The sequence below is a fragment of the Coregonus clupeaformis genome, chromosome 17 (assembly GCF_020615455.1).
Source record: "Coregonus clupeaformis isolate EN_2021a chromosome 17, ASM2061545v1, whole genome shotgun sequence".
In the NCBI taxonomy this organism is placed as follows: Eukaryota; Metazoa; Chordata; class Actinopteri; order Salmoniformes; family Salmonidae; genus Coregonus; species Coregonus clupeaformis.
This window is the reverse complement of record NC_059208.1, coordinates 4,841,845-4,865,769: the sequence shown is the minus strand read 5'-3', so window position 1 is coordinate 4,865,769 and position 23,925 is coordinate 4,841,845. Positions and strand designations below refer to the sequence as shown.

At 40.1% G+C, this 23,925-nt stretch overlaps 1 protein-coding gene across 1 annotated transcript; it reads left to right on the top strand.

The window, feature by feature from the left end:
* Positions 1 to 5,237: 5,237 nt before the first annotated feature.
* Positions 5,238 to 7,955, top strand: LOC121585587 (type-4 ice-structuring protein). Its single transcript, XM_041901910.1, has 4 exons — positions 5,238 to 5,352; positions 6,137 to 6,203; positions 7,102 to 7,213; positions 7,551 to 7,955. The coding sequence occupies exons 2-4, from the start codon at positions 6,155 to 6,157 to the stop codon at positions 7,750 to 7,752; spliced, it is 363 nt and encodes a 120-aa protein (XP_041757844.1). The 5' UTR covers positions 5,238 to 5,352; positions 6,137 to 6,154; the 3' UTR covers positions 7,753 to 7,955.
* The last annotated feature ends 15,970 nt before the right edge of the window (positions 7,956 to 23,925 follow it).

Genomic DNA, 23,925 nt, shown 5'->3' with positions numbered 1-23,925 from the left:
ACTAGAGAACATTACTGTATTTTGCACTGGCTGCCCCACCTCCTCAGAAAGTACTGAGCTAGGCTGAAACACCTGCATTTTGGAGCTGCCTTACTCAAGAAAGCAAAAAAGAGACCATGTTTGTATGCAGCTTTATTAACTCAAAGATTTGTTTTTTACATTGTTTGCAAACTGATATGTGACACGTATTAATGCCAAAATAACATGCAAAACAGGCAACCCCCCAAAAAAATATATACACATAAAAATAAATCATTCATGTTTTTTTTTTGATCATTCATTATGTTTGTGGGGCTCAAAACAGGTGGGTCTCTGCCCCACTTGCCCTGAATGACGGGTCGCCACTGCAAATAACAGAGGATATTGAGTGCCCTTTGCAGTCAAAGCCGCATATTTTTCTGAAAGGAAAGGACAACAGCTCAAGGGCATTGTATGAATCAACACCGTCTGTGACTAACCCAAGGTAAATCAGCACTCCTACTCTAAGATGCTGGATACAAATGGCCCCAGGTTACATGCCAGCGTTACTTAGAAATGTTTGTGGAGAAATTACTCCCTTAATAACTAGAGAATTCTGACCTAATATTACCAACTGCAACATTTATGAATAAAAGGCCATAATAGTATATACTAATATAAAATGTGTAGTTATACATACACCCATATACATACACACATATACATATACATATAAATATATACATACAGTGGGGAGAACAAGTATTTGATACACTGCCGATTTTGCAGGTTTTCCTACTTACAAAGCATGTAGAGGTCTGTAATTTTTATCATAGGTACACTTCAACTGTGAGAGACGGAATCTAAAACAAAAATCCAGAAAATCCCATTGTATGATTTTTAAGTAATTAATTTGCATTATATTGCATGACATAAGTATTTGATCACCTACCAACCAGTAAGAATTCCGGCTCTCACAGACCTGTTAGTTTTTCTTTAAGAAGCCCTCCTGTTCTCCACTCATTACCTGTATTAACTGCACCTGTTTGAACTCGTTACCTGTATAAAAGACACCTGTCCACACACTCAATCAAATAGACTCCAACCTCTCCACAATGGCCAAGACCAGAGAGCTGTGTAAGGACATCAGGGATACAATTGTAGACCTGCACAAGACTGGGATGGGCTACAGGACAATAGGCAAGCAGCTTGGTGAGAAGGCAACAACTGTTGGCGCAATTATTAGAAAATGGAAGAAGTTCAAGATGACGGTCAATCACCCTCGGTCTGGGGGCTCCATGCAAGATCTCACCTCGTGGGGCATCAATGATCATGAGGAAGGTGAGGGATCAGCCCAGAACTACACGGCAGGACCTGGTCAATGACCTGAAGAGAGCTGGGACCACAGTCTCAAAGAAAACCATTAGTAACACACTACGCCGTCATGGATTAAAATCCTTCAGTGCACACAAGGTCCCCCTGCTCAAGCCAGCGCATGTCCAGGCCCGTCTGAAGTTTGCCAATGACCATCTGGATGATCCAGAGGAGGAATGGGAGAAGGTCATGTGGTCTGATGAGACAAAAATAGAGCTTTTTGGTCTAAACTCCACTCGCTGTGTTTGGAGGAAGAAGAAGGATGAGTACAACCCCAAGAACACCATCCCAACCGTGAAGCATGGAGGTGGAAACATCATTCTTTGGGGATGCTTTTCTGCAAAGGGGACAGGACGACTGCACCGTAGAGGGGGAGGATGGATGGGGCCATGTATCGCGAGATCTTGGCCAACAACCTCCTTCCCTCAGTAAGAGCATTGAAGATGGGTCGTGGCTGGGTCTTCCAGCATGACAACGACCCGAAACACACAGCCAGGGCAACTAAGGAGTGGCTCCGTAAGAAGCATCTCAAGGTCCTGGAGTGGCCTAGCCAGTCTCCAGACCTGAACCCAATAGAAAATCTTTGGAGGGAGCTGAAAGTCCGTATTGCCCAGCGACAGCCCCGAAACCTGAAGGATCTGGAGAAGGTCTGTATGGAGGAGTGGGCCAAAATCCCTGCTGCAGTGTGTGCAAACCTGGTCAAGACCTACAGGAAACATATGATCTCTGTAATCTCCCCACTGTATATATATGTATGTATATATGTATGATGGTGTTATACTCAACATCTTCGAGTGTAAAACGAGACATCTTGAACTTCTTCCATTTTCTAATATTTGCGCCAACAGTTGTCTTCTCACCAAGCTGCTTGCCTATTGTCCTGTAGCCCATCCCAGCCTTGTGCAGGTCTCCACTTTTATCCCTGACGTCCTTACACAGCTCGCTGGTCTTGGCCATTGTGGAGAGGTTGGAGTCTGTTTGATTGAGTGTGTGGACAGGTGTCTTTTATACAGGTAACGATTTCAAACAGGTGCAGTTAATACAGGTAATGAGTGGAGAACAGGAGGGCTTCTTAAAGAAAAACTAACAGGTCTGTGAGAGCCGAAATTCTTACTGGTTGGTAGGTGATCAAATACTTATGTCATGCAATAAAATGTAAATTAATTACTTAAAAATGATACAATGTGATTTTCTGGATTTTTGTTTTAGATTCCGTCTCTCACAGTTGAAGTGTACCTATGATAAAAATTACAGACCTCTACATGCTTTGTAAGTAAGAAAACCTGCAAAATCGGCAGTGTATCAAATACTTGTTCTCCCCACTGTATATATAGTGAGGAAAAAAAGTATTTGATCCCCTGCTGATTTTGTACGTTTGCCCACTGACAAAGAAATGATAAGTCTATAATTTTAATGGTAGGTTTATTTGAACAGTGAGAGACAGAATAACAAAAAAAAAATCCAGAAAAAACGCATGTCAAAGATGTTATGAATTGATTTGACCCCCTCTCAATCACAAAGATTTCTGGCTCCCAGGTGTCTTTTATACAGGTAACGAGCTGAGATTAGGAGCACACTCTTGAAGGGAGTGCTCCTAATCTCAGTTTGTTACCTGTATAAAAGACACCTGTCCACAGAAGCAATCAATCAATCAGATTCCAAACTCTCCACCATGGCCAAGACCAAAGAGCTATCCAAGGATGTCAGGGACAAGATTGTAGACCTACACAAGGCTGGAATGGGCTAAAAGACCATCACCAAGCAGCTTGGTGAGAAGGTGACAACAGTTGGTGCGATTATTCGCAAATGGAAGAAACACAAAAGAACTGTCAATCTCCCTCGGCCTGGGGCTCCATGCAAGATCTCACCTCGTGGAGTTCCAATGATCATGAGAACGATGAGGAATCAGCCCAGAACTACACGGGAGGATCTTGTCAATGATCTCAAGGCAGCTGGGACCATAGTCACCAAGAAAACAATTGATAACACACTACGCCGTGAAGGACAGAAATCCTGCAGCGCCCGCAAGGTCCCCCTACTCAAGAAAGCACATATACAGGCCCGTCTGAAGTTTGCCAATGAACATCTGAATGATTCAGAGGAGAACTGGGTGAAAGTGTTGTGGTCAGATGAGACCAAAAGCGAGCTCTTTGGCATCAACTCAACTCGCCGTGTTTGGAGGAGGAGGAATGCTGCCTATGACCCCAAGAACACCATCCCCACTGTCAAACATGGAGGTGGAAACATTATGCTTTGGGGGTGTTTTTCTGCTAAGGGGACAGGACAACTTCACCGCATCAAAGGGACGATGGACGGGGCCATGTATCGTCAAATCTTGGGTGAGAACCTCCTTCCCTCAGCCAGGGCATTGAAAATGGGTTGTGGATGGGTATTCCTGTATGACAATTACCCAAAAAATACACAGCCAAGGCAACAAAGGAGTGGCTCAAGAAGAAGCACATTAAGGTCCTGGAGTGGCCTAGCCAGTCTCCAGACCTTAATCCCATAGAAAATCTGTGGAGGGAGCTGAAGGTTCCAGTTGCCAAACGTCAGCCTCGAAACCTTAATGACTTGGAGAATATCTGCAAAGAGGAGTGGGACAAAATCCATCCTGAGATGTGTGCAAACCTGGTGGCCAACTACAAGAAACGTCTGACCTCTGTGATTGCCAACAAGGGTTCTGCCACCAAGTACTAAGTCATGTTTTGCAGAGGGGTCAAATACTTATTTCCCTCATTAAAATGCAAATCAATTAATGACATTTTTGACATGCGTTTTTCTGGATTTCTTTGTTGTTATTCTGTCTCTCACTGTTCAAATAAACCTACCATTAAAATTATAGACTGATCATGTCTTTGTCAGTGGGCAAACGTACAAAATCAGCAGGGGATCAAATACCTGTTTCCCTCACTGTGTATATATATATATATATATATATATATATATATATATATACAAAAACTACATGTAGCTTTTGTTTGAAATTCCTGATGGTGTTATACTCAACATCTTCGAGTGTAAAACGAGACAAATATTGAATAGAAAATATTATGTATAAGTATAAATTGTATATTCGTATAGAACTCAAGTTTCTGGACCTTTTATTAATTAATGTTGCAGTTTGTAAAAATAGGTCAGATTTTACCCTGCAAAGTCTCTATTTATCAAGGGAACAATTTCTCCACACAGCAATATTTGTAAGTAACATTTCCCCCAATCATCCCTAAATGTCATCCTTCATATTCGATTGAATGTAACAAACTTTCTATATCTCATCTCATAAGGCACACAATTTTATGTCATGGAAATTGACTAATATATTCCATGGCTTGGAAATTAAATGATAAGTCATTTTAGTAATTCTCCTGTACAGCATATTACTTTTACTGTAATTGCACTATTACCAATTTATCTTTATTAACAATATATTTAAATCAATTTACTTTTATCTTTTCAATATGGAACAATTTGGAAAATTCATCTGTGTATTCATAGATGATCTGGTTTGAACCAGTACACACACATGAAATAGAACAGGAAAAAAAATGATAACATGATTCACAAAGACAGTCAGAAACAGCTGAACTGTGTCATCTTCAGGCTGACCCCTCTAGACTGTGTTGTGGCTGCCATGTTTCTGTACCATCGCAATTCTTGTTGTGTTTGAACAGCTTGGTTGTCATTCTCTCTGTTTGGTTGTTTCTCGTGATGAAATGTCCTGTGTATGTTTTCTTTAAATCAGATGCTTTGATAAGACGCCTACTGCGTTTGAGTAATCAGCACTCCTACGCAAGAGGGGGACTCTTGGACTTTAGAGCGGATCACCCTAGTGGCAAACTGAGCAGCAAGGGTCAGCCTGCAGTCACATAATAGCACAAACATCAAATGATAGTCCAGTACTTCAGCCTACGCAGCCAATGGGTCTGCGTCTGGGGTGGACCTATCGTTCCAGAAGGACTATAAGATGTTTAGGAGGCCCAAGGAAAGATACCATCCGATCTAAACTGTCCTGCAACTCAGGTGTGTGGTCCTCTCTCTTTCTCTGCCAAGGAACTCTGTAATGTTTGATGTGGTAAAATGTTTGGTTTTCTTGCAATATGTTGTTTAGTAGTAAGTGGGGTATCTGTAAAAATGTAATAACTGATGGGCATTCAATTGAAGAGGGACATTCCTTCCCAACCAGATTGTAAGATGCTCATTTAAACAGTTTTGCAATAAGCAGTAGTTTAGAGGGTGATCTTTAAAGTGCTTGATATATGTTTAATTCCTGTGTTTTAAGAGGTAAACTGTCAATATGAATCAAGATTATTCTTCTCAGTTAATTCAGAAAGGCAAATAAAGATGGAAATCCATGTCTAATTCCATTCCAAATTTGCTCAGACAGGCAGAAGTTGCAATTTACTAGGGAGTCGTGGGTATGGGTATTTGACCAACTCCATTACTATTCAGCCAATTCATTATGATTTGAAATCTTCCTGAATTAACTGAGTTAAGTTTAACTGATCCCAAACCTGCCACTGAGTGCCGTTATTTGTTACGCCAAGAGAAAAACTTTGAAACCACAAAATGCTTTAGAGATGGCAATCCTACCATCCGGCAGTGGTGGGAAAAGTACTCAATTGTCATACTTGAGTAAAAGTAAAGATGCCTTAATAGAAAATGAGTAAAAGTACAACTTGTCAAAAATATAAATAGTTACATTATTTTTAGTTAGTTACTTTACACCACTGCCATCCGGTGCTCAAACCATGCCTCCACAGACCTATGGGGTCAAGCTAATCCTAGCACTTTCATCTCTCCTCAGGTGCCATACTCAGCAGCCATGAAGTTCTCCCTTGCCGCCCTAGTTGTCCTGCTCGCTCTGGCACATGGTAAGTGAAAATTCTTCATAACTGAAAGGAGCACTCTGTCGCTAGTTTCTCCCCTGTAGTAGCATTCAGAATTAATTACACAATCATGGCTGAAACAAAAACACACACAGTTTGATTTGTTTGTCTTCTTAATTGATTTTTCTCGTAGATTGCATTCTGTATGGAGATATGTGGTTCTATAACTGCATTTAACATATGTGCACTATACACTGAGTGTACAAAACATTAAGAACACCTGCTCTTTCCATCACATAGACTGAATATGTGAATCCAGGTGAAAGCTATGATCCTTTATTGATGTCACTTGTTAAATCCACTTCAAATCAGTGTAGATGAAGGGAAGGAGACAGGTTAAATAAGGATGTTTAAGCCTAGAGACAATTGAGACATGGATTGTGTATGTGTGCCATTCAGAGGGTGAAAATATTTAAGTCCATTTGAACAGGATATGGTAGTAGGTGCCAGGCGCACCGGTTTGTGTCAAGAACTGCAATACTGCTGGGTTTTCACGCTCAACAGTTTCCAGTGTGTATCAAGAATGGTCTACCACCCAAAGGACATCCTGCTAACTTGACACAACTGTGGGAAGCATTGGAGTCAACATGGGCCAGCATCCCTGTGGAATGCTTTCGACACTTTAATAGTCCATGGCCGATAAATTGAGGCTGTTCTGTTCCTAATGTTTGGTATACTCAGTGTATAATATAATATTAATGAGAGATATGCAACATATAGGAATGTTATATTGCAGAGTCGGTGGATATATTTATAACTCATGTATTTTAAATGACTGTATGTAGAGAGGGTCTTGTATGTGCTGTTGTATGCTATATGGGCATAAATGGTTTGTGTACAATGTGGGAATATGTTAATGAAGTTATCCTCTGGCTACCCATAGGAAGCCAAGCAGCACAGTCCCCCGAGGTTGAGAAGCTGGCACAGTACTTCCAGGATCTGTCAGCTCAGCTGACCTCCACCACTCAGGAGCTGATGCAGAAGATCCAGTCAGAGTGAGTGACATTTTTTAAACTATTAAATTATTTGATAAACCTATGAAGAACCAGCCCTCCCAACCCAGTCCTAATTATAAGAATTGTGAAGAAAAAAAACATAACTCATCCTCATTCTTTTACCTTATAATTTACAATAAAGAAACAGCAGCCACAACTACTGCTGAAGAATGGATGGTTCGCAACAATCATATACATTCCAACATTTGATGAAAAAAGGCTAATGACCTGCAAATGCTTTAACAGGCAATGTGTTTCGATCCTATTTTCAAATAATATTTTTGGCACTCCCTTTGTTTATATTCAGACCACTAATCACCCACTCCCTTCCAAACAGGACATTCGTAGAGGATGGAAAGGCCCAGCTGCAGCAGATCCAGGCCCAGCTGGCACCCCTGGCCGATAACATGCAGACCCAGCTGAAGCCCCTGGCTGAGAACATGCAGGCCCAGCTTAAGCCTCTGGTCGACAACTTCCAGGCTCAGATGGAAGACCTCTTCCGCAAACTGATGGACCAGACCAAGTCCCTCGGCCAATAAAGCAGTTATGTTTCAACAACCTTACCACCTCGGACCGAATCAACAGCTCCATGGACTTACAATCAGCCAAAACCAATCCACCAAGAGTTGGAACCAGACAAGCTTTCAACCTTCTGTCTAAGTCTTCTGTGCCAAGACAAATGTTGTTGACATGCAAAGACAGACAGTAGTAATCCAGAACATTATTAAAACTTGGAAACTGCTCCTGTGGTCTCTATTGTAATTTGTCATCTATTAATTTTCACAGAAATGTGTTTCCAATCATACATCACTTCACATATTTGTTTGGTGTATGATTATTGAAATCTGTTTAATTTCTCAATTTAGGAATTATAGTTTCAATAATAACCCATTTTACTCCATCACAGGTCATACACTACCAACCCATTCTCTCAATTAAAACATCAATACACTCCCCTCCGTATTTATTTGGACAGTGAAGCAAAAATGTGTACATTTGGCTCTACTCCAGCATTTTGGATTTTAGAACTAATGTTTCATATGAGGCGACAGTACAAAATGTCACCTTTTATCTGAGAGTATTTTCATACATATCGGTTTTACCTTTTAGAAATAAAAGCAGGGGAGAACCGGGTTGTGGCTACATGGTATACAGCTACAGATGGAAGTGACACCTACATTGCATAAATCGTCTTATTGTCTTTGTTTCGGGGAAATGTTTTGCATTTTAATTAAGCATAAACCTAAGCAGTGTCCTAACCTTTACCTAATTATTCTAACCTGCTACGTTAATTATCATAACCTGCTGTGTAATTTCTCCTAACCTTCTACGAAAAGTAAATTCTGTTCGTAGCTGTATACCATCTGGTCCTCACCACAAAACCATGACGAAAGTAACGCGGGCGGAAGTAACATACCCATTTACTCAAATAACACAAAAGCTAGAATGATGTAATGACACACGCACATGCCTAATGAGGAAGACAACCTCCCAGCAAAAAATCAGCACGCTTGCAACAACATTTCAACCAGTTATCAATAAAAGTTGTTTTGAGCGAGGGAAAGTTTTTTAAAAAACTGATCCGGAAGTGTTTTTTGGTTGTAGAGTTGTTTATTATTTTTTTACGGTTCAAGATATTGTCGTATCGGGTGAATGGTGGCAATTATTACTGATAAACAAAGGAGTCCGCTCATACTGAACTTTGATCATAAGGTTTATTCATATCAAAAGCTTCAGCATAAGTGACAGATGACATGACATCCGGAGAGCGACGCCTCAGAATGGCCGCTCTGCCTTTCTTCTTCGTTTAGCCCCTACTTATAAACAATGCAAAAAGATGCTCCCTCTTCTGGCCAATCACCAGTCTCCCCTGTCTACAACACACTTCCTGTCTGTTGTATGTGGCGTTACACTAAAACATTCCCTCTTGATACTAAAATCAACATTCTTTCAGTTCCACTTAAAAACATTTAACAAAGGCATAATCCCAATACACGACATATCCCCCCTTCGAGACGAACAGTCTCGAAAACAAACAGAATAGGATTATGACAAGTAACAATTTATCTTATTGAGTATCTTTAACATTAAACCAAAAACATTCTCCTCTAGAGTGTATATACCTTTCTATGAAATATGAATAACTGTTTATGAAGTGTGAATACATTACTATGAAATATGAACAAATCTTTATGGAGTGTAAGAGCGAAAAACTGTCCGGCAGCCATCTTTTCAGATATCCATCCATCAATCAAGACAGTAAAATTCTCTCACGGTCCCTCTGCCCCAGGCAACCACCTAGATACTCCAAATAAACTCATAAACCATGTAAATGCATTTGAAACTATGATGCAATTAAATACACATGTAAGCCCCTGCAAACAAAATCCTATCCAAAAAATATCCACTCTAAGGCTGGTCAACCCATTGGACCCTATAGTGGACCTCTCCCTGCCTAGACTCCCTGTCCCTAAACATCACCGAAATAAACAAAAACATCTAAAATCCCCACATGTATTCAATAACATCAAACATAATTCTACAAAACTTAATACCTAAGAATATGACACAATTATGTATTATACATGTCTATATTTCATTGCAGACACTGGAATGTAGTCCACTACACTTCATCTCCCCGTAGTCTCCTCTTCCAATGGACTGTTGATGATGGAATCGGCCACACCCTCCTTGTTTCATCTCCTCCAGTCATATTGTCCCTTCATATTGTCCCTTCATATTGTCCTTGTTTGAGTATTTCAATCTCCACATGTCCCCCAAATGCTTCTGGAAGAAAAGGAAAGACCAAACAGTATCTTTTGCAAAACAACACCTTCAAATTAAACATCAATATCAACTAAGAATATAAAAATGATATATAAATGATGCATGAATCACATTAATGATAGAATAATGAACTAGGATAATTATTCATTCATACACTTCCCCCCTTTGATTCATAAAATCATACCAAAATCACCCTAATATTGAAAAAAAAAATTGAAAAATGATCAAATAATCAAAAAGGATATTTATCTATTCAGTTCTACTTGTCCATCTTCCTCCAGATCAGGAACAGTCAACACCGGTATCTGAGTGTTGTCTCCAGGAATCACTCTCCAACCTATCTCAATATCATAGCTTTCTCAAAGGTCAGTAACAAATTACAAACATCACACACAGTGCTATCAAAGCTGCAACTACACTCTGAACCATCACTGCCCCTACTGGCCTACCTGATCTTGCAACCAAGTCTTCGCTGACTTCCGCTCCTTCAGATATACCAAATGCATCCCTTATATTCTTTAATGCATATATAACCCTAGTGATAATATCTGAACTCAAAGTATACCTAATATTATCAATATGATCTTCCCAAATGTTACACCATACCATGGAAAAAGACCCCCCTTCTCCCTTAGATTTATCCTTCAATGATAGGCTTGAAGACTATGACATGTAGCCATGTCTCTTTTCATCCAATTTCAAACCTAGCTTCAGATTTCTGTGTCCGGTGCTACCCCTCTTTCAATGGTAAAACCTCATATGGAAGCTTCAACGTTGACATGTAACAACATCCTGTCCATCCATAGGGTAAGAATATATATGCTTTATCACCACAAACCCTCTAAATATCTTTAACATTCCCAATAGTCACATTGTCAGGCAAAAGCTAATCTTCTAACCCTCAAAGTCCTGCTCTTCTTACTACCTGGAACATAAAAAGTTACATTATATTTGTCCTCTCTAACCTTATGTTCATGCTTATCCAAAGTCATCATATAATCATCACAATCTGATATTCCCATAAACATACCCCTTACCTCATATGTTTTATTAGAACAAAACAACTTTTAGCCCTCAATGGTTACACCTCAAATGCTTCAGGGTTTGCTGTTACCTGATTTTCTTTCCCATCTAACAAATGCACACAAGTTAATTCACTTAACCCAATACCACCTAACCCTAGGCTTAAACAAATGTTTTGACAACGACATTATTTTATCTGTTACTGATTGTTGTTGCTGATACAACAGTCATGACAAAGCATAAGATTGACACATACTTGATAGAGGTCGAGCGACCGTCTCTAACATGTTTGGTGCTGGAATTCTCACCAGACATGGACCCTCAAGATTCCTCACTGATCTTACAGAATGAGCTGCTGGAACCTGCCCATCTATCTCTAATTTTCACAACAGAAGAATCAAACCACTCCCTTTAGTTTCTCTCTTCCCTAACGAGCGGTACTGATCAGATACCTCTCCTTGTCTGTCATTAAAATCAAAGACCTCATCCTGTACCTCCATGATGAATCTATATTCTCTCTACTACTATCTGTTCTCCTATTTTAACCCTATTCGTACTATCATTGACAGCACTCTCCATCCGTAACATAAACCCCTGAGTCTCTCTTGCTACCTCCTTTAATTTCAGAAAAGTTGTTGTCGGTGTCATACTTCCTACATTTGGTATTGCCATCGTATCATTAATCCCTTCCAAAGTTACCATTAAAGTAGTTGATTTAGTTGATGTATCAACCTTAATTACTTCTAGTGCGAAAGTTACCAATATCCTATGTGCATTATTTACTGTTGGAGTGACTACTGTAACATATTCTTCCTGAACTCCTTTGGTGACTGTGAAACTTCAACAGATTTCAAATCTTCCATCATAAGCGTTACTTTATGAATTACATAGCCTTTTAACCAATAATTCTTAACCGGAACAAATTCTAATGCTTGCCCTAGATAAGTACACATATTTCTCCCTGATCTTTCTCTGTAACATTACGCCAAATAAGTGAACAGTCACTCATAACCCTCTTCCACTTCATATCGTTGTACAAACTATATCTCCTTTGATTAGGTGCAACAGCTTGCTTCTACTTCTGGTCCTGATAACAATACTTCTTCTCCATAATTATCTCTCCATGTGGGAGGAACGTCCCCATCCTAACCCTAATAAGTATTTTTCCCCTAAAATTGGTGCTGGAGCTATTGGTTCCCTTATAATCAAATGCGATATATTTATGGCTTTAATAACTATCAATGTTGAAAGAGTTAAATTGCTTCTCACTGTTGTTTTAATAGACTGAAGTGTTAATGTCCTTGTTTCCCCAAAGCTTTGAACTCTTTACTTGTACTTCCATCTATCACCACTAGTGTCACTTTTTCCCAACTCTCAGTCCTATCTCTAATCCCTGACTTTCAAACTTTTGATTATAAAAAATACACCTATAATTACCTTGATCTTCCTACTCTAAAGTGTCCTTCACCATTGTTCTCTCTCTTACTACTAACTTTGAAACTTAGCTTACTGTCTTAGAGTTCCTTCAACCTAGTTCTCCTAACTTATTTTAATCTAATCTTTTCTCCTAACCTTTAAAAACCTTTTCCCACTGATTTATTCACAAAATCCCTTTACCACCAAATTTTTAGAATATGTGATTGGGAAAGTCCCCACCTGCTTCTGACTTCTTTACACACAGACTTGGCAAACGACTAAACACCTTTTAGCCTAGCCTGAAATCTCTTGGTGTAAGAATGTAACCCAGAATAACAGTCACCCCTTTTAACTTTATTTTCCAGACAGATTGTCTAATAGGCAGTCTAATAGATTATCATCCTTCCTATGATATTATCTTTTTAAGCAAATATGATTCCCAAAAACCCTATTCTTTTAACATCTTCTACCAGACAGCCGTTTAGTGTACATCCTATTGTACAGTTCAATTTAAACAATGCATCTTTTCCCAACAATGCAATAGGTATATGTTATAATATTAGTATGTCTATTTTAATTTCTCTTTGATTTTTATAGCATAGCTCAATTGATTCCCTAAGAGTAATTAACTGTTTTATTACCTCAAATCCCTATCCTAATTAGTTAATTTTACATAGTGAGATGTTTAACCTCTTTAGGCTGAACACAGATAAGTTTTTCCACTATTCACTATCACTTCTCATAGTCCTGTTTTTACTTCAATTGTTGGATATTTTCTTCCTAATTGGTGCTACCAGCTGACACCCCCCTTCGTATCTTCTAGGCACTCTAGAATCTTTAGGGTTCACCTGGAGAACAGGTGATCTTGACTGACCCCTGTATCTTCCTTAAAAATGTTCTCTGTTGTTTCCTCCTGGCCTGTTGCAGTCACAGGTAAAGTGACCAACCTGTCCATAATTATAACAGTCTTCTGAAGGTTGCTGGAAGTGTAGCTGAAATCTTCCTCCTCCTTCTAAGCCTTCTCGTCCTCTTCCTCTCCAATTCTGTGTCTGTCCAGAAACTGGCTGTGGATATGGAACACCTGGTACCCCCCTTGGCTGGTACAATTGCATTTGATATTGTTCAGTTGAAGCTGTAACAGTGATTGTTGATTTGGTTCACTCTGATTCTTCATAACCAAAGCTTCTCTTCTCCACCAGTTGTATGATTGAGTTTTCTGAGAGTTTCTTCGTCCTGTTCTTTGTTGTTGACATATCAGGATTCTTCAACAGCTTATATTCTAAGTTCTGTCCTCAAAATATCATCTTCCATCATCTTCTTACTTTTCTTCTGTGCCAGTCCTTGTAGGACAAACTCCTTTTGAATACACAGCACCTTCAGTCTCCTCTTTCTCGCTGTCTTCATCTGAACTCGAATCTCTTGTATCCTTCTTCCTTCAACTTCCATCAGAGATCAAATCTCTAGTATCCTTCTTCTTTCCTCTCTTGCCAACTTCCTTCTGATCACAGAGTCATATCCACCCATGACCTCTTCTCAATCACTCTCATCATCATCGTCCTCATCCAGTTCCATCCTACTTAACCTCACTCTTGTCTTTCAGACATCTCATTTTCTTCCTTCTGGAGTTCTGGATTCATCTTCATTGTCGTTTCTGCTTGTCCTCTATCTATTATTTGTCTTCATCTCTGATGCAACAATCACCCTCCTGGATGATCACCGGAAGCTGAGGATAAACATCCCTAAGCTCTACTTCCTTCTCGTAAGGTGGGTGTCTTTTCGCTGAATCCGTATGTGAGAAAGGTGTACTAACTTCTGCCATTAGTTTTTCTGTCGCCTTCTCTATACCGTTGTTTATCTTATCGCTGGAATCTTTTATCAGTTTTTGTTTGAGAATGAAGGGCAACTTTTGTTTCATTTGCCGGATAACCTCGCAATACTTTAGTTAAAGGGTTACTATTTTGTACTATATCAATCGGTGTAATGACTTTTATAGCCTTGCTGTCCTTTCTCCCCATTGTAACAACCCTTTTATATTCCTTTATCGTGAATTATTTTATTTTAGACTATATAGCCTATGGCTTCCCCCCTTCAATTATTAATATAACCCAAACAACCCAAAAAAAAAAAAAAAAAAAAAAATATTTTAAAAATAAATCAATTAAAAATCATGAATAATTAAAACCAATTTTTATTCCTATATCCTATGTCACCAACCCATCAAATGCAAATGTAAGTTAGTCAACTTCAAAGCAATCCCAAAAACAAAGCCTCTAACCCTTCAACACTACAATTCCCATAAACCCTTATCTTAATTTTACAGAATAATGTCAGTCCTTGATTCCCAACACATCTGTAATTAACCCAAGTTATGCACATAGCCTCCAAAATGCAATTTTTAATGAATCAGTTTGCCAAGCCTATGTGAAATTGTCATAACATCAAATATTTTGTAACCAGACCAGTCTCAAAACCTTTTTGACTTGATCCTCTGCCGCGTCACGTGATGTCACGTCAGCACTTCCTCTCCTTCTCTCTCTCTCTCTCTCTCCTGTCGTATCGTCCTATTGCTCCTCTCATATGACAGAAGAACAGAGACACAGAATAACATTTTAGTAGTTAATGCAATCACTGAGTATTTCCAACCATTCAATATTCGTTCGTTCTACATTCGCTCTAAGAATTAACTCAGGAATAATTATCGATCGCTCAAAAACATTTTATTTTATTTTAATCCGTCATTTAATTTAATTCATTATACTCCGTCAACATATATTTAATGTATAAATTCACTACATCTCAACAAATAGTTTCATGTTCAAACACCAGCCGCTTTAAAACTATAAGATTCGTGTTAAAATCTCTCCTATTTGTTCCCTCGTCTGTGTCTCCCTGTCTCCCCCTGCAGTGTAACAGATGTGTTGTTTAGTAAAATCCCACGCATGCGCGATACATTCAAAAATACTTTTTCACCGTGGAAGGGAGATTCTTAGATCTCTCCCCAACCCCAAATAGACGGTTAACAGTCCGGCTGTACCTCCGTTCTCCCCCTCATAGTCAAACAACATTTAACAGCGCTCACAAAACATAGAACTTGAATTCCACATACAAACATAATTTAAGAGGCTTTAATCCATCGCAGTCGTAGGCTTTAATCCTACGGTCACATGTTAGCATGCAGCATATTAGCATTTAGCCTTAGCATTTAGCCTTAGCCTGTATGCACCATGTAGCATAAAAACAATGCACCCGACATTGCGTCTTTAATTACTTTTTCCTTTGTCCTAAATTTAGGCTGCCGTGAGTATGGCTATTTATTTGAGCGGTCCCCCCCACACAGATATCCCGTCGGACAGAAGATGGGCAAGCAACCCCCACTAAATCTACAACCAAACTCCAGTCTAAAACTGACCTGAAACCCATAACGCGTTACCAGGATTTATGGCCCACCATGCGGTCGCCCCGTTTGTTACGAGGGCTTATCAAATCCTGCAATGTCCTAACTTGTATACATATCTTGGCCCCGATTGTTCTTGACTTACTATTCAAGCAACACATCTCTATAAACAATCCATAAACTCTAACCACTTTTGCGCTGTTTTTAAAATTTTATAATGATTAGCCAGACCCCCAGTCATCAGCAATAACGCCACCCGAGGCACGGTCGTATGGTACATTTCTCCAGTGTACAATCACATAGCATCCAACCTAACAATCTCCAAAGCTGTGAGGAAAACTCACCCTTTTCTGGCACTTCAGACCGAGTTAGCTTGGCGGCTACGAATGCAACAAAGAAGATTTGCAGACCAGCCCCACGTTGGGCGCCATTTGTCGTATCGGGTGAATGGTGGCAATTATTGCTGATAAACAAAGGAGTCCGCTCATACTGAACTTTGATCATAAGGTTTATTCATATCAAAAGCTTCAGCATAAGTGACAGATGACATGACATCCGGAGAGCGACGCCTCAGAATGGCCGCTCTGCCTTTCTTCTTCGTTTAGCCCCTATTATAAACAATGCAAAAAGATGCTCCCTCTTCTGGCCAATCACCAGTCTCCCCTGTCTACAACACACTTCCTGTCTGTTGTATGTGGCGTTACACTAAAACATTCCCTCTTGATACTAAAATCAACATTCTTTCAGGTCCACTTAAAAACATTTAACAAAGGCATAATCCCAATACACGACAATATGTTATTTTTTAAACTCATCTAGATACTAAATTACATCATAGGTTTTAAATATATTGTTAGCTAGTCTTGGATGCTAGCCAGGGAGAAGTTACAGGAGAGAGAAGTGGGGCGGAAGTAACATTGGTAGGGCACGGAAGTAACAGATATTGTGCACTTCTCGCCAGCCCTTACTTCCGACCAAGCCTGTGTTACTTAGGCCCACAGTAGGTTCAAAAGTAACGTTGTGGTAGTTCTGTTCTCTGTCTAGTTCATTTGAACTCCTTTAACCTAGAAATGAAATTACAGTTGTTAATGGTAGAGGACATGTATAAGTTGTTTATAATAAAATATGGTAGCTCCATCAATCTCTGAGTAAATAGGAAAAGAAAGTGTACCTTTCGTCCCGGTTCTCCCCCACTTTATGCATCTAGAGCCCCCATTTGAAGAAGTTATACGTTTTTGAACAAATGTACTTATAGCGTATGAAAGTAGTTAAACGTTTAGTATTTGGTCCCATATTTCTAGCACACAATGATGACATCAAGCTTGTGACTACAAACTTGTTGGATAATAATATCACTCCACTTAATAATAGTATCACAACTTAAGTCTTCTACCTGCTTTCTCGATTCTGGAGAAATTGGTTTTCAAACAGCTAAATTATTGAAGTGCTAATTGTATTTATGAGACATTTTCATCTGGTTTCCGTGCCCACCATAGCATAGAGACTGCCTTAGTTAAAGTGGTAAATGATCTTAGAGTCAACACAAATGTCAAAAAGCTCTCTGTCCTTGTACTCTTGGATTTGAGTGCAGCATTTGATACTGTTGACCATGATGTCCTTCCGGACACTTGAGAAGTGGGTTGGCCTCTACGATCCAATGTTGGGTCCGATTCTGTTCAGTTTATATATTTTACCCCTTGGCCACATTATCAGAAAGCACGGCATTGATTTGCACTGATACGTGGACGATACACAACTTTACATTTCCGTGTCATCGGAACAGGGGTACCCAGACTTTAGTTACATAGGATCTACTTTTTCCACCCTCTTCCTAACTCGGTCTGGAAATGTAAATGTACTAACTGCAGACGGTTGCTATGGTAGCGACAGTTTGGAAAACAAATGTAACAACTATAGAGCCGCGGGTTGGTCCAATTGTATGTCAATCAAGCAGTTTTTTGTATATTTTGGCTGTGCAGTAATATTCGACAAAGTGCATACATTTTGAAAACTTTTATGCGGTCTACTAGAAAGAAGTTTGCAATCGACCGTCCTGGGCACCAATGCACCAGAGGATTTTAACCCCACTAACAAGAAAGCCATTGGTCAACTGCAAAACAACAGACTGAATGCAGCAGCACAGGTACTGACCAAGACCAGACGGAGAGCACACATTACACTGGTTTTAAAGTCTCTGCATTGGTTGCCTGTGAGTTTTAAGATTCTTCTATGTTCTTTAAATCACTTCACGATCGTGCACCCCAATACATGACAGACATGATTTAAAGGTATGTATACGTAGGTCCTTCAGGTCCTCTGGCCCTTAACTATCCCAAAGCCTAGGACCAAGAGGCATGGAGAAGCAGCCTTCAGTTTTTATATCCCAAGCCCATAGACATTAAAACCAGTAGATAGTGATAGCACTGACGTCATCCACATATTCTTATGGAAAACTCCCGATGACGCTTGAAGCTGGAAGTATTTGAATTTGAAGCGCACTTACACAAATTACTGATGATTGGCTGAGAGAAATTGATGATAAAAAAAGATTGTGGGAGCTGTTTTGTTAGACTTCAGTGCAGCTTATTACATTATCGATCATAGTCTGCTGATGGAAAAACTTGTGTTTTGGCTTTACACCCCCTGCTATATTGTGGATAAAGAGTTACCTATCTAACACAACACAGAGGGTGTTATTTAATGGAAGCCTCTCCAACATTTTGGTTGGACCAAATCAGGAATCCCTCAGGGCAGCTGTCTAGGCCCCTTACTTTTTAAAATCTTGACTAATGTCATGCTGGTGGCCTTGAGTAAAGCCTGTGTGTCTATGTATGCGGATGACTCAAAACTATAGACGTCAGCTACTACAGCGAGTGAAATCACTGCAACACTTAACAAAGAGCTGCAGTTAGTTTCAGAATGGGTGGCAAGGAATAAGTTAGTCCTAAATATTTAAAAGCATTGTATTTGGGACAAATCATTCACTAAACCCTAAACCTCAACTAAATCGTGTAATAAATAATGTGGAAATTGAGCAAGTTGAGGTGATTAAATTGCTTGGAGTAACCCTGGATTGTAAACTGACATGGTCAAAACATGTTGATATAACAGTAGCTAAGATGGGGAGAAGTCTGTCCATAACAAAGCGCTGCTCTGCCTTTTTAACAACATTATCAACAAGGCAGGTCCTACAGGCTCTAGTTTTGTCACACCTGGACTACTGTTCAGTCGTTTGGTCAGGTGCCACAAAGAGGGACCTCGGAAAATTACAATTGGCTCAGAACAGGGCAGCATGGCTGGTCCGTAAAAGTACACGGAGAGCTAACAATAATATGCATGTAAATCTCTCATGGCTCAAAGTGGAGGAGAGATTGACTTCATCACTACTTGTTTTTGTAAGAAGTGTTGAAATGCTGAATGCACCGAGGTGTCTGTTTAAACTACTAGCACACAGCTCAGACACCCATGCATACCCCACAACACATGCCGCCAAAGGTCTCTTCACAATCCCCAAGTCAAGACCAGACTATGGGAGGCGCACAGTACTACATAGAGACATGGCTACATGGAACTCTATTCCACATCAGGTAACTGATGCAAGCAGTAGAATCAGATTTAAAAAACAGATACAAATACACTTTATGGAACAGCGTGACTGTGAATAGACACACACACAGGCACAGACACACATACACGTGATAAGATATGCACACTACACACACGTACACGCCTTGGCAACAGCTAATGGGGATCCTTAATAAATACAAATACCATATTGCTGGATGGGGCTGAATGGCACCAAAACAATCGCTAAGGACCATGGTGAAAGTGGCCATAACTAGCAAAGGATCATGATTGATATAGTCGATTTCATCTTGCCTGAGAGTCAACCGGGAGCATCCTCATAGCCTGCCGGCCCGTGATTGGTCTGTGTCAGCACGTGGTCCTGTGTGACGACAAATGTAGTAGTCAGAATGAATCACTATTTAATTAAATATCTAGATTTGTAGCAAACTTAACCCTAACCCTAACCCTAATTCACCGTGGGGATCGAACTTGATCATAATAAACTAATTTTAGAGCCCGAAACGGCTGTCAATTTTTTGCCGTTCTGCCGTTCGTAATTTAAACTGAACCAAAATATAAACGCAACATGTAAAGTGTTGGTCCCATGTTACATGAGCTGAAATAAAATATCCCAGAAATGTTCCATAAGCACAAAAAGGTTATTTCGCTCTGATTTTGTGCACAAATTTGTTAACATCCCTGTTAGTGAGCATTTATCCTTTGCCAAGATAATACATCCACCTGACAGGTGTGGCATATCAAGAAGCTGATTAAACAGCATGATCATTACACAGGTGCACCTTGTGCCACAGATGTTTCAAGTTATGAGGGAGCATGCAATTGGCATGCTGACTGCAGGAATGTCCACCAGAGCTGATGCCAGATAATTGAATGTTAATTTCTCTACCATAAGCTGTCTCAAACGTCGTTTTAGAGAATTTGGCAGTACGTCAAACTGGCCTCACAAACGCAGACCACGTGTAACCACACAAGCCCAGGACCTCCACATCCGGCTTCTTCACCTGCGGTATTGTCTAAGAACAGTCACCCGGACAGCTGATGAAACTGTGGGTTTGCACAACCGAAGAATTTCTGCACAAACTGTCAGAAATCGGGAAGCTCATCTGCATGCTCGTCGTCCTCACCAGGGTCTTGACCTGACTGTAGTTCGGTGTCGTAACCGACTTCAGTGGGAAAATTCTCACCTTCGACGGCCACTGGCACACTAGATAAGTGTGCTCTTCACAGATTAATCCCGGTTTCAACTGTACAGGGCAGATGGCAGGGAGCGTGTATGGCGTCGTGTGGGCGAGCGGTTTGTTGATGTCAACGTTGTGAACAGAGTGCCCCATGGTGGCGGTGGGGTTATGGTATGGGCAGACAAAAGCTAGGACAATGAACACAATTGTATTTTATCGATGGCAATTTGAATGCACAGAGATACCGTGACGAAATCCTGAGGCTCATTGTCATGCCATTCATCCGCTTTCATCACCTCATGTTTCAGCATGATAATGCACAGCCCCATGTCGTAAGTGTCTGTACATAATTCCTGGGAGCTGAAAATGTCCCAGTTCTTCCATCTCCTGCATACTCACCCGACATGTCTCCCATTGAGCATGTTTGGGATGCTCTGGATCGACGTGTAGGACAGTGTGTTCCAGTACCAGCCAATATCCAGAAACTTCACACAGCCATAGAAGAGGAGTGGGACAACATTCCACAGGCCACAATCAACAGCCTGATCAACTCTATGCAAAGGAGATGTGTCACGCTGCTTGAGACACATGGTGGTCACACCAGATACTGATTGGTTTTCTGATCCACGCCCCTACCTTTTTAAAAAGGTGTCTGTGGCCAGCAGATGCATATCTGTATTCCCAGTCATGTGAAATCTATAGATTAGGGCCTAATTTATTTATTTCAATTGACTGATTTCCTTATATGAACTGTAACTCAGTAAAATCATTGAAATTGTTGCGTCTATATTTTTGTTCAGGCTTTCTAGGGCAGACCAGGGCTTTTGGCATATATATATATACAGTGAGGGAAAAAATGATTTGATCCCCTGCTGATTTTGTACGTTTGCCCACTGACAAAGAAATGATAAGTCTATAATTTTAATGGTAGGTTTATTTGAATAGTGAGAGACAGAATAACAACAACAAAAAATCCTGAAAAACGCATGTCAAAAATTTAATAAATTGACTTGCATTTTAATGAGGGAAATAAGTATTTGACCCCCTCTCAATCACAAAGATTTCTGGCTCCCAGGTGTCTTTTATACAGGTAACGAGCTGAGATTAGGAGCACACTCTTAAATGCTCCTAATCTCAGTTTGTTACCTGTATAAAAGACACCTGTCCACAGAAGCAATCAATCAATCAGATTCCAAACTCTCCACCATGGCCAAGACCAAAGAGCTATCCAAGGATGTCAGGGACAAGATTGTAGACCTACACAAGGCTGGAATGGGCTACAAGACCATCGCCAAGCAGCTTGGTGAGAAGGTGACAACAGTTGGTGCGATTATTCGCAAATGGAAGAAACACAAAAGAACTGTCAATCTCCCTCGGCCTGGGGCTCCATGCAAGATCTCACCTCGTGGAGTTCCAATGATCATGAGAACGATGAGGAATCAGCCCAGAACTACACGGGAGGATCTTGTCAATGATCTCAAGGCAGCTGGGACCATAGTCACCAAGAAAACAATTGATAACACACTACGCCGTGAAGGACAGAAATCCTGCAGCGCCCGCAAGGTCCCCCTACTCAAGAAAGCACATATACAGGCCCGTCTGAAGTTTGCCAATGAACATCTGAATGATTCAGAGGAGAACTGGGTGAAAGTGTTGTGGTCAGATGAGACCAAAAGCCAGCTCTTTGGCATCAACTCAACTCGCCGTGTTTGGAGGAGGAGGAATGCTGCCTATGAATCCAAGAACACCATCCCCACCGTCAAACATGGAGGTGGAAACATTATGCTTTGGGGGTGTTTTTCTGCTAAGGGGACAGGACAACTTCACTGCATCAAAGGGACGATGGACGTGGCCATGTATCGTCAAATCTTGGGTGAGAACCTCCTTCCCTCATCCAGGGCATTGAAAATGGGTCGTGGATGGGTATTCCAGCATGACAATGACCCAAAACACACGGCCAAGGCAACAAAGGAGTGGCTCAAGAAGAAGCACATTAAGGTCCTGGAGTGGCCTAGCCAGTCTCCAGACCTTAATCCCATAGAAAATCTGTGGAGGGAGCTGAAGGATTGAGTTGCCAAACGTCAAAATCCCTCCTGAGATGTGTGCAAACCTGGTGGCCAACTACAAGAAACGTCTGACCTCTGTGATTGCCAACAAGGGTTCTGCCACCAAGTACTAAGTCATGTTTTGCAGAGGGGTCAAATACTTATTTCCCTCATTAAAATGCAAATCAATTAATGACATTTTTGACATGCGTTTTTCTGGATTTCTTTGTTGTTATTCTGTCTCTCACTGTTCAAATAAACCTACCATTAAAATTATAGACTGATCATGTCTTTGTCAGTGGGCAAACGTACAAAATCAGCAGGGGATCAAATACTTTTTACACACACACACACATAACATTCTATTGGTTTCAATAATGTTGTATAATCATTTAAATTGAAAAACTCAAAGTTTTGAATCCAGCGTCATTTTATGTATCAGTTCAAAACCATGTACCATGGAATCGGTACATCGAAAATCTCCTTCCAACTATTTTGCAATCTATATGGCACAGCTGTCAATTTTTTGGTCCTTAAATGAAACTGGTATACCGTTTTATTTAATGCAGGGCCGACAGACAAGTTCCTTACTTTCTCCCCCTTCCACTTGCCTCTTCCATTTTTGTGGTAATGCTGCAATTAGTTGGTTGTCATTTTGAGTGGAGCAGACATTTCCATATATTTTTCTTAGCTGCATGTGTGACATAACTCCACCAGTCCTATTTATGATATCATTTACAAAGATTATACAGTTTTTATACCAAAAATATTGTATTTTTTATCAATTAATCAAATCAAATTGTATTGGTCACATGCGCCGAATACAACAGGTGCAGACATTACAGTGAAATGCTTACTTACAGCCCTTAACCAACAGTGCATTTATTTTTAACAAAAAAAGTAAAAAAATAAAACAACAACAAAAAAAGTGTTGAGAAAAAAAGAGCAGAAGTAAAATAAAATAACAGTAAGGAGGCTATATATACAGGGGGGTATCGGTGCAGAGTCAATGTGCGGGGGCACCGGCTAGTTGAGGTAGTTGAAGTAATATGTACATGTGGGTAGAGTTAAAGTGACTATGCATAATATAGTCACATATTTGAGTGCAACAATAATATTGGTTGTGATAATTATTCTGTATTTTCTGGTGGATTAAACTGAAATTGCAACCAACTTTCTATGGCTTGTTTTAAAAATAGCAATATTTTGGAGATTATTTCATTTTCAAATAACCGAAAGTGAGAGGTTGTAATCTGAATAAAGGGAGAAAGGCCATTCTTG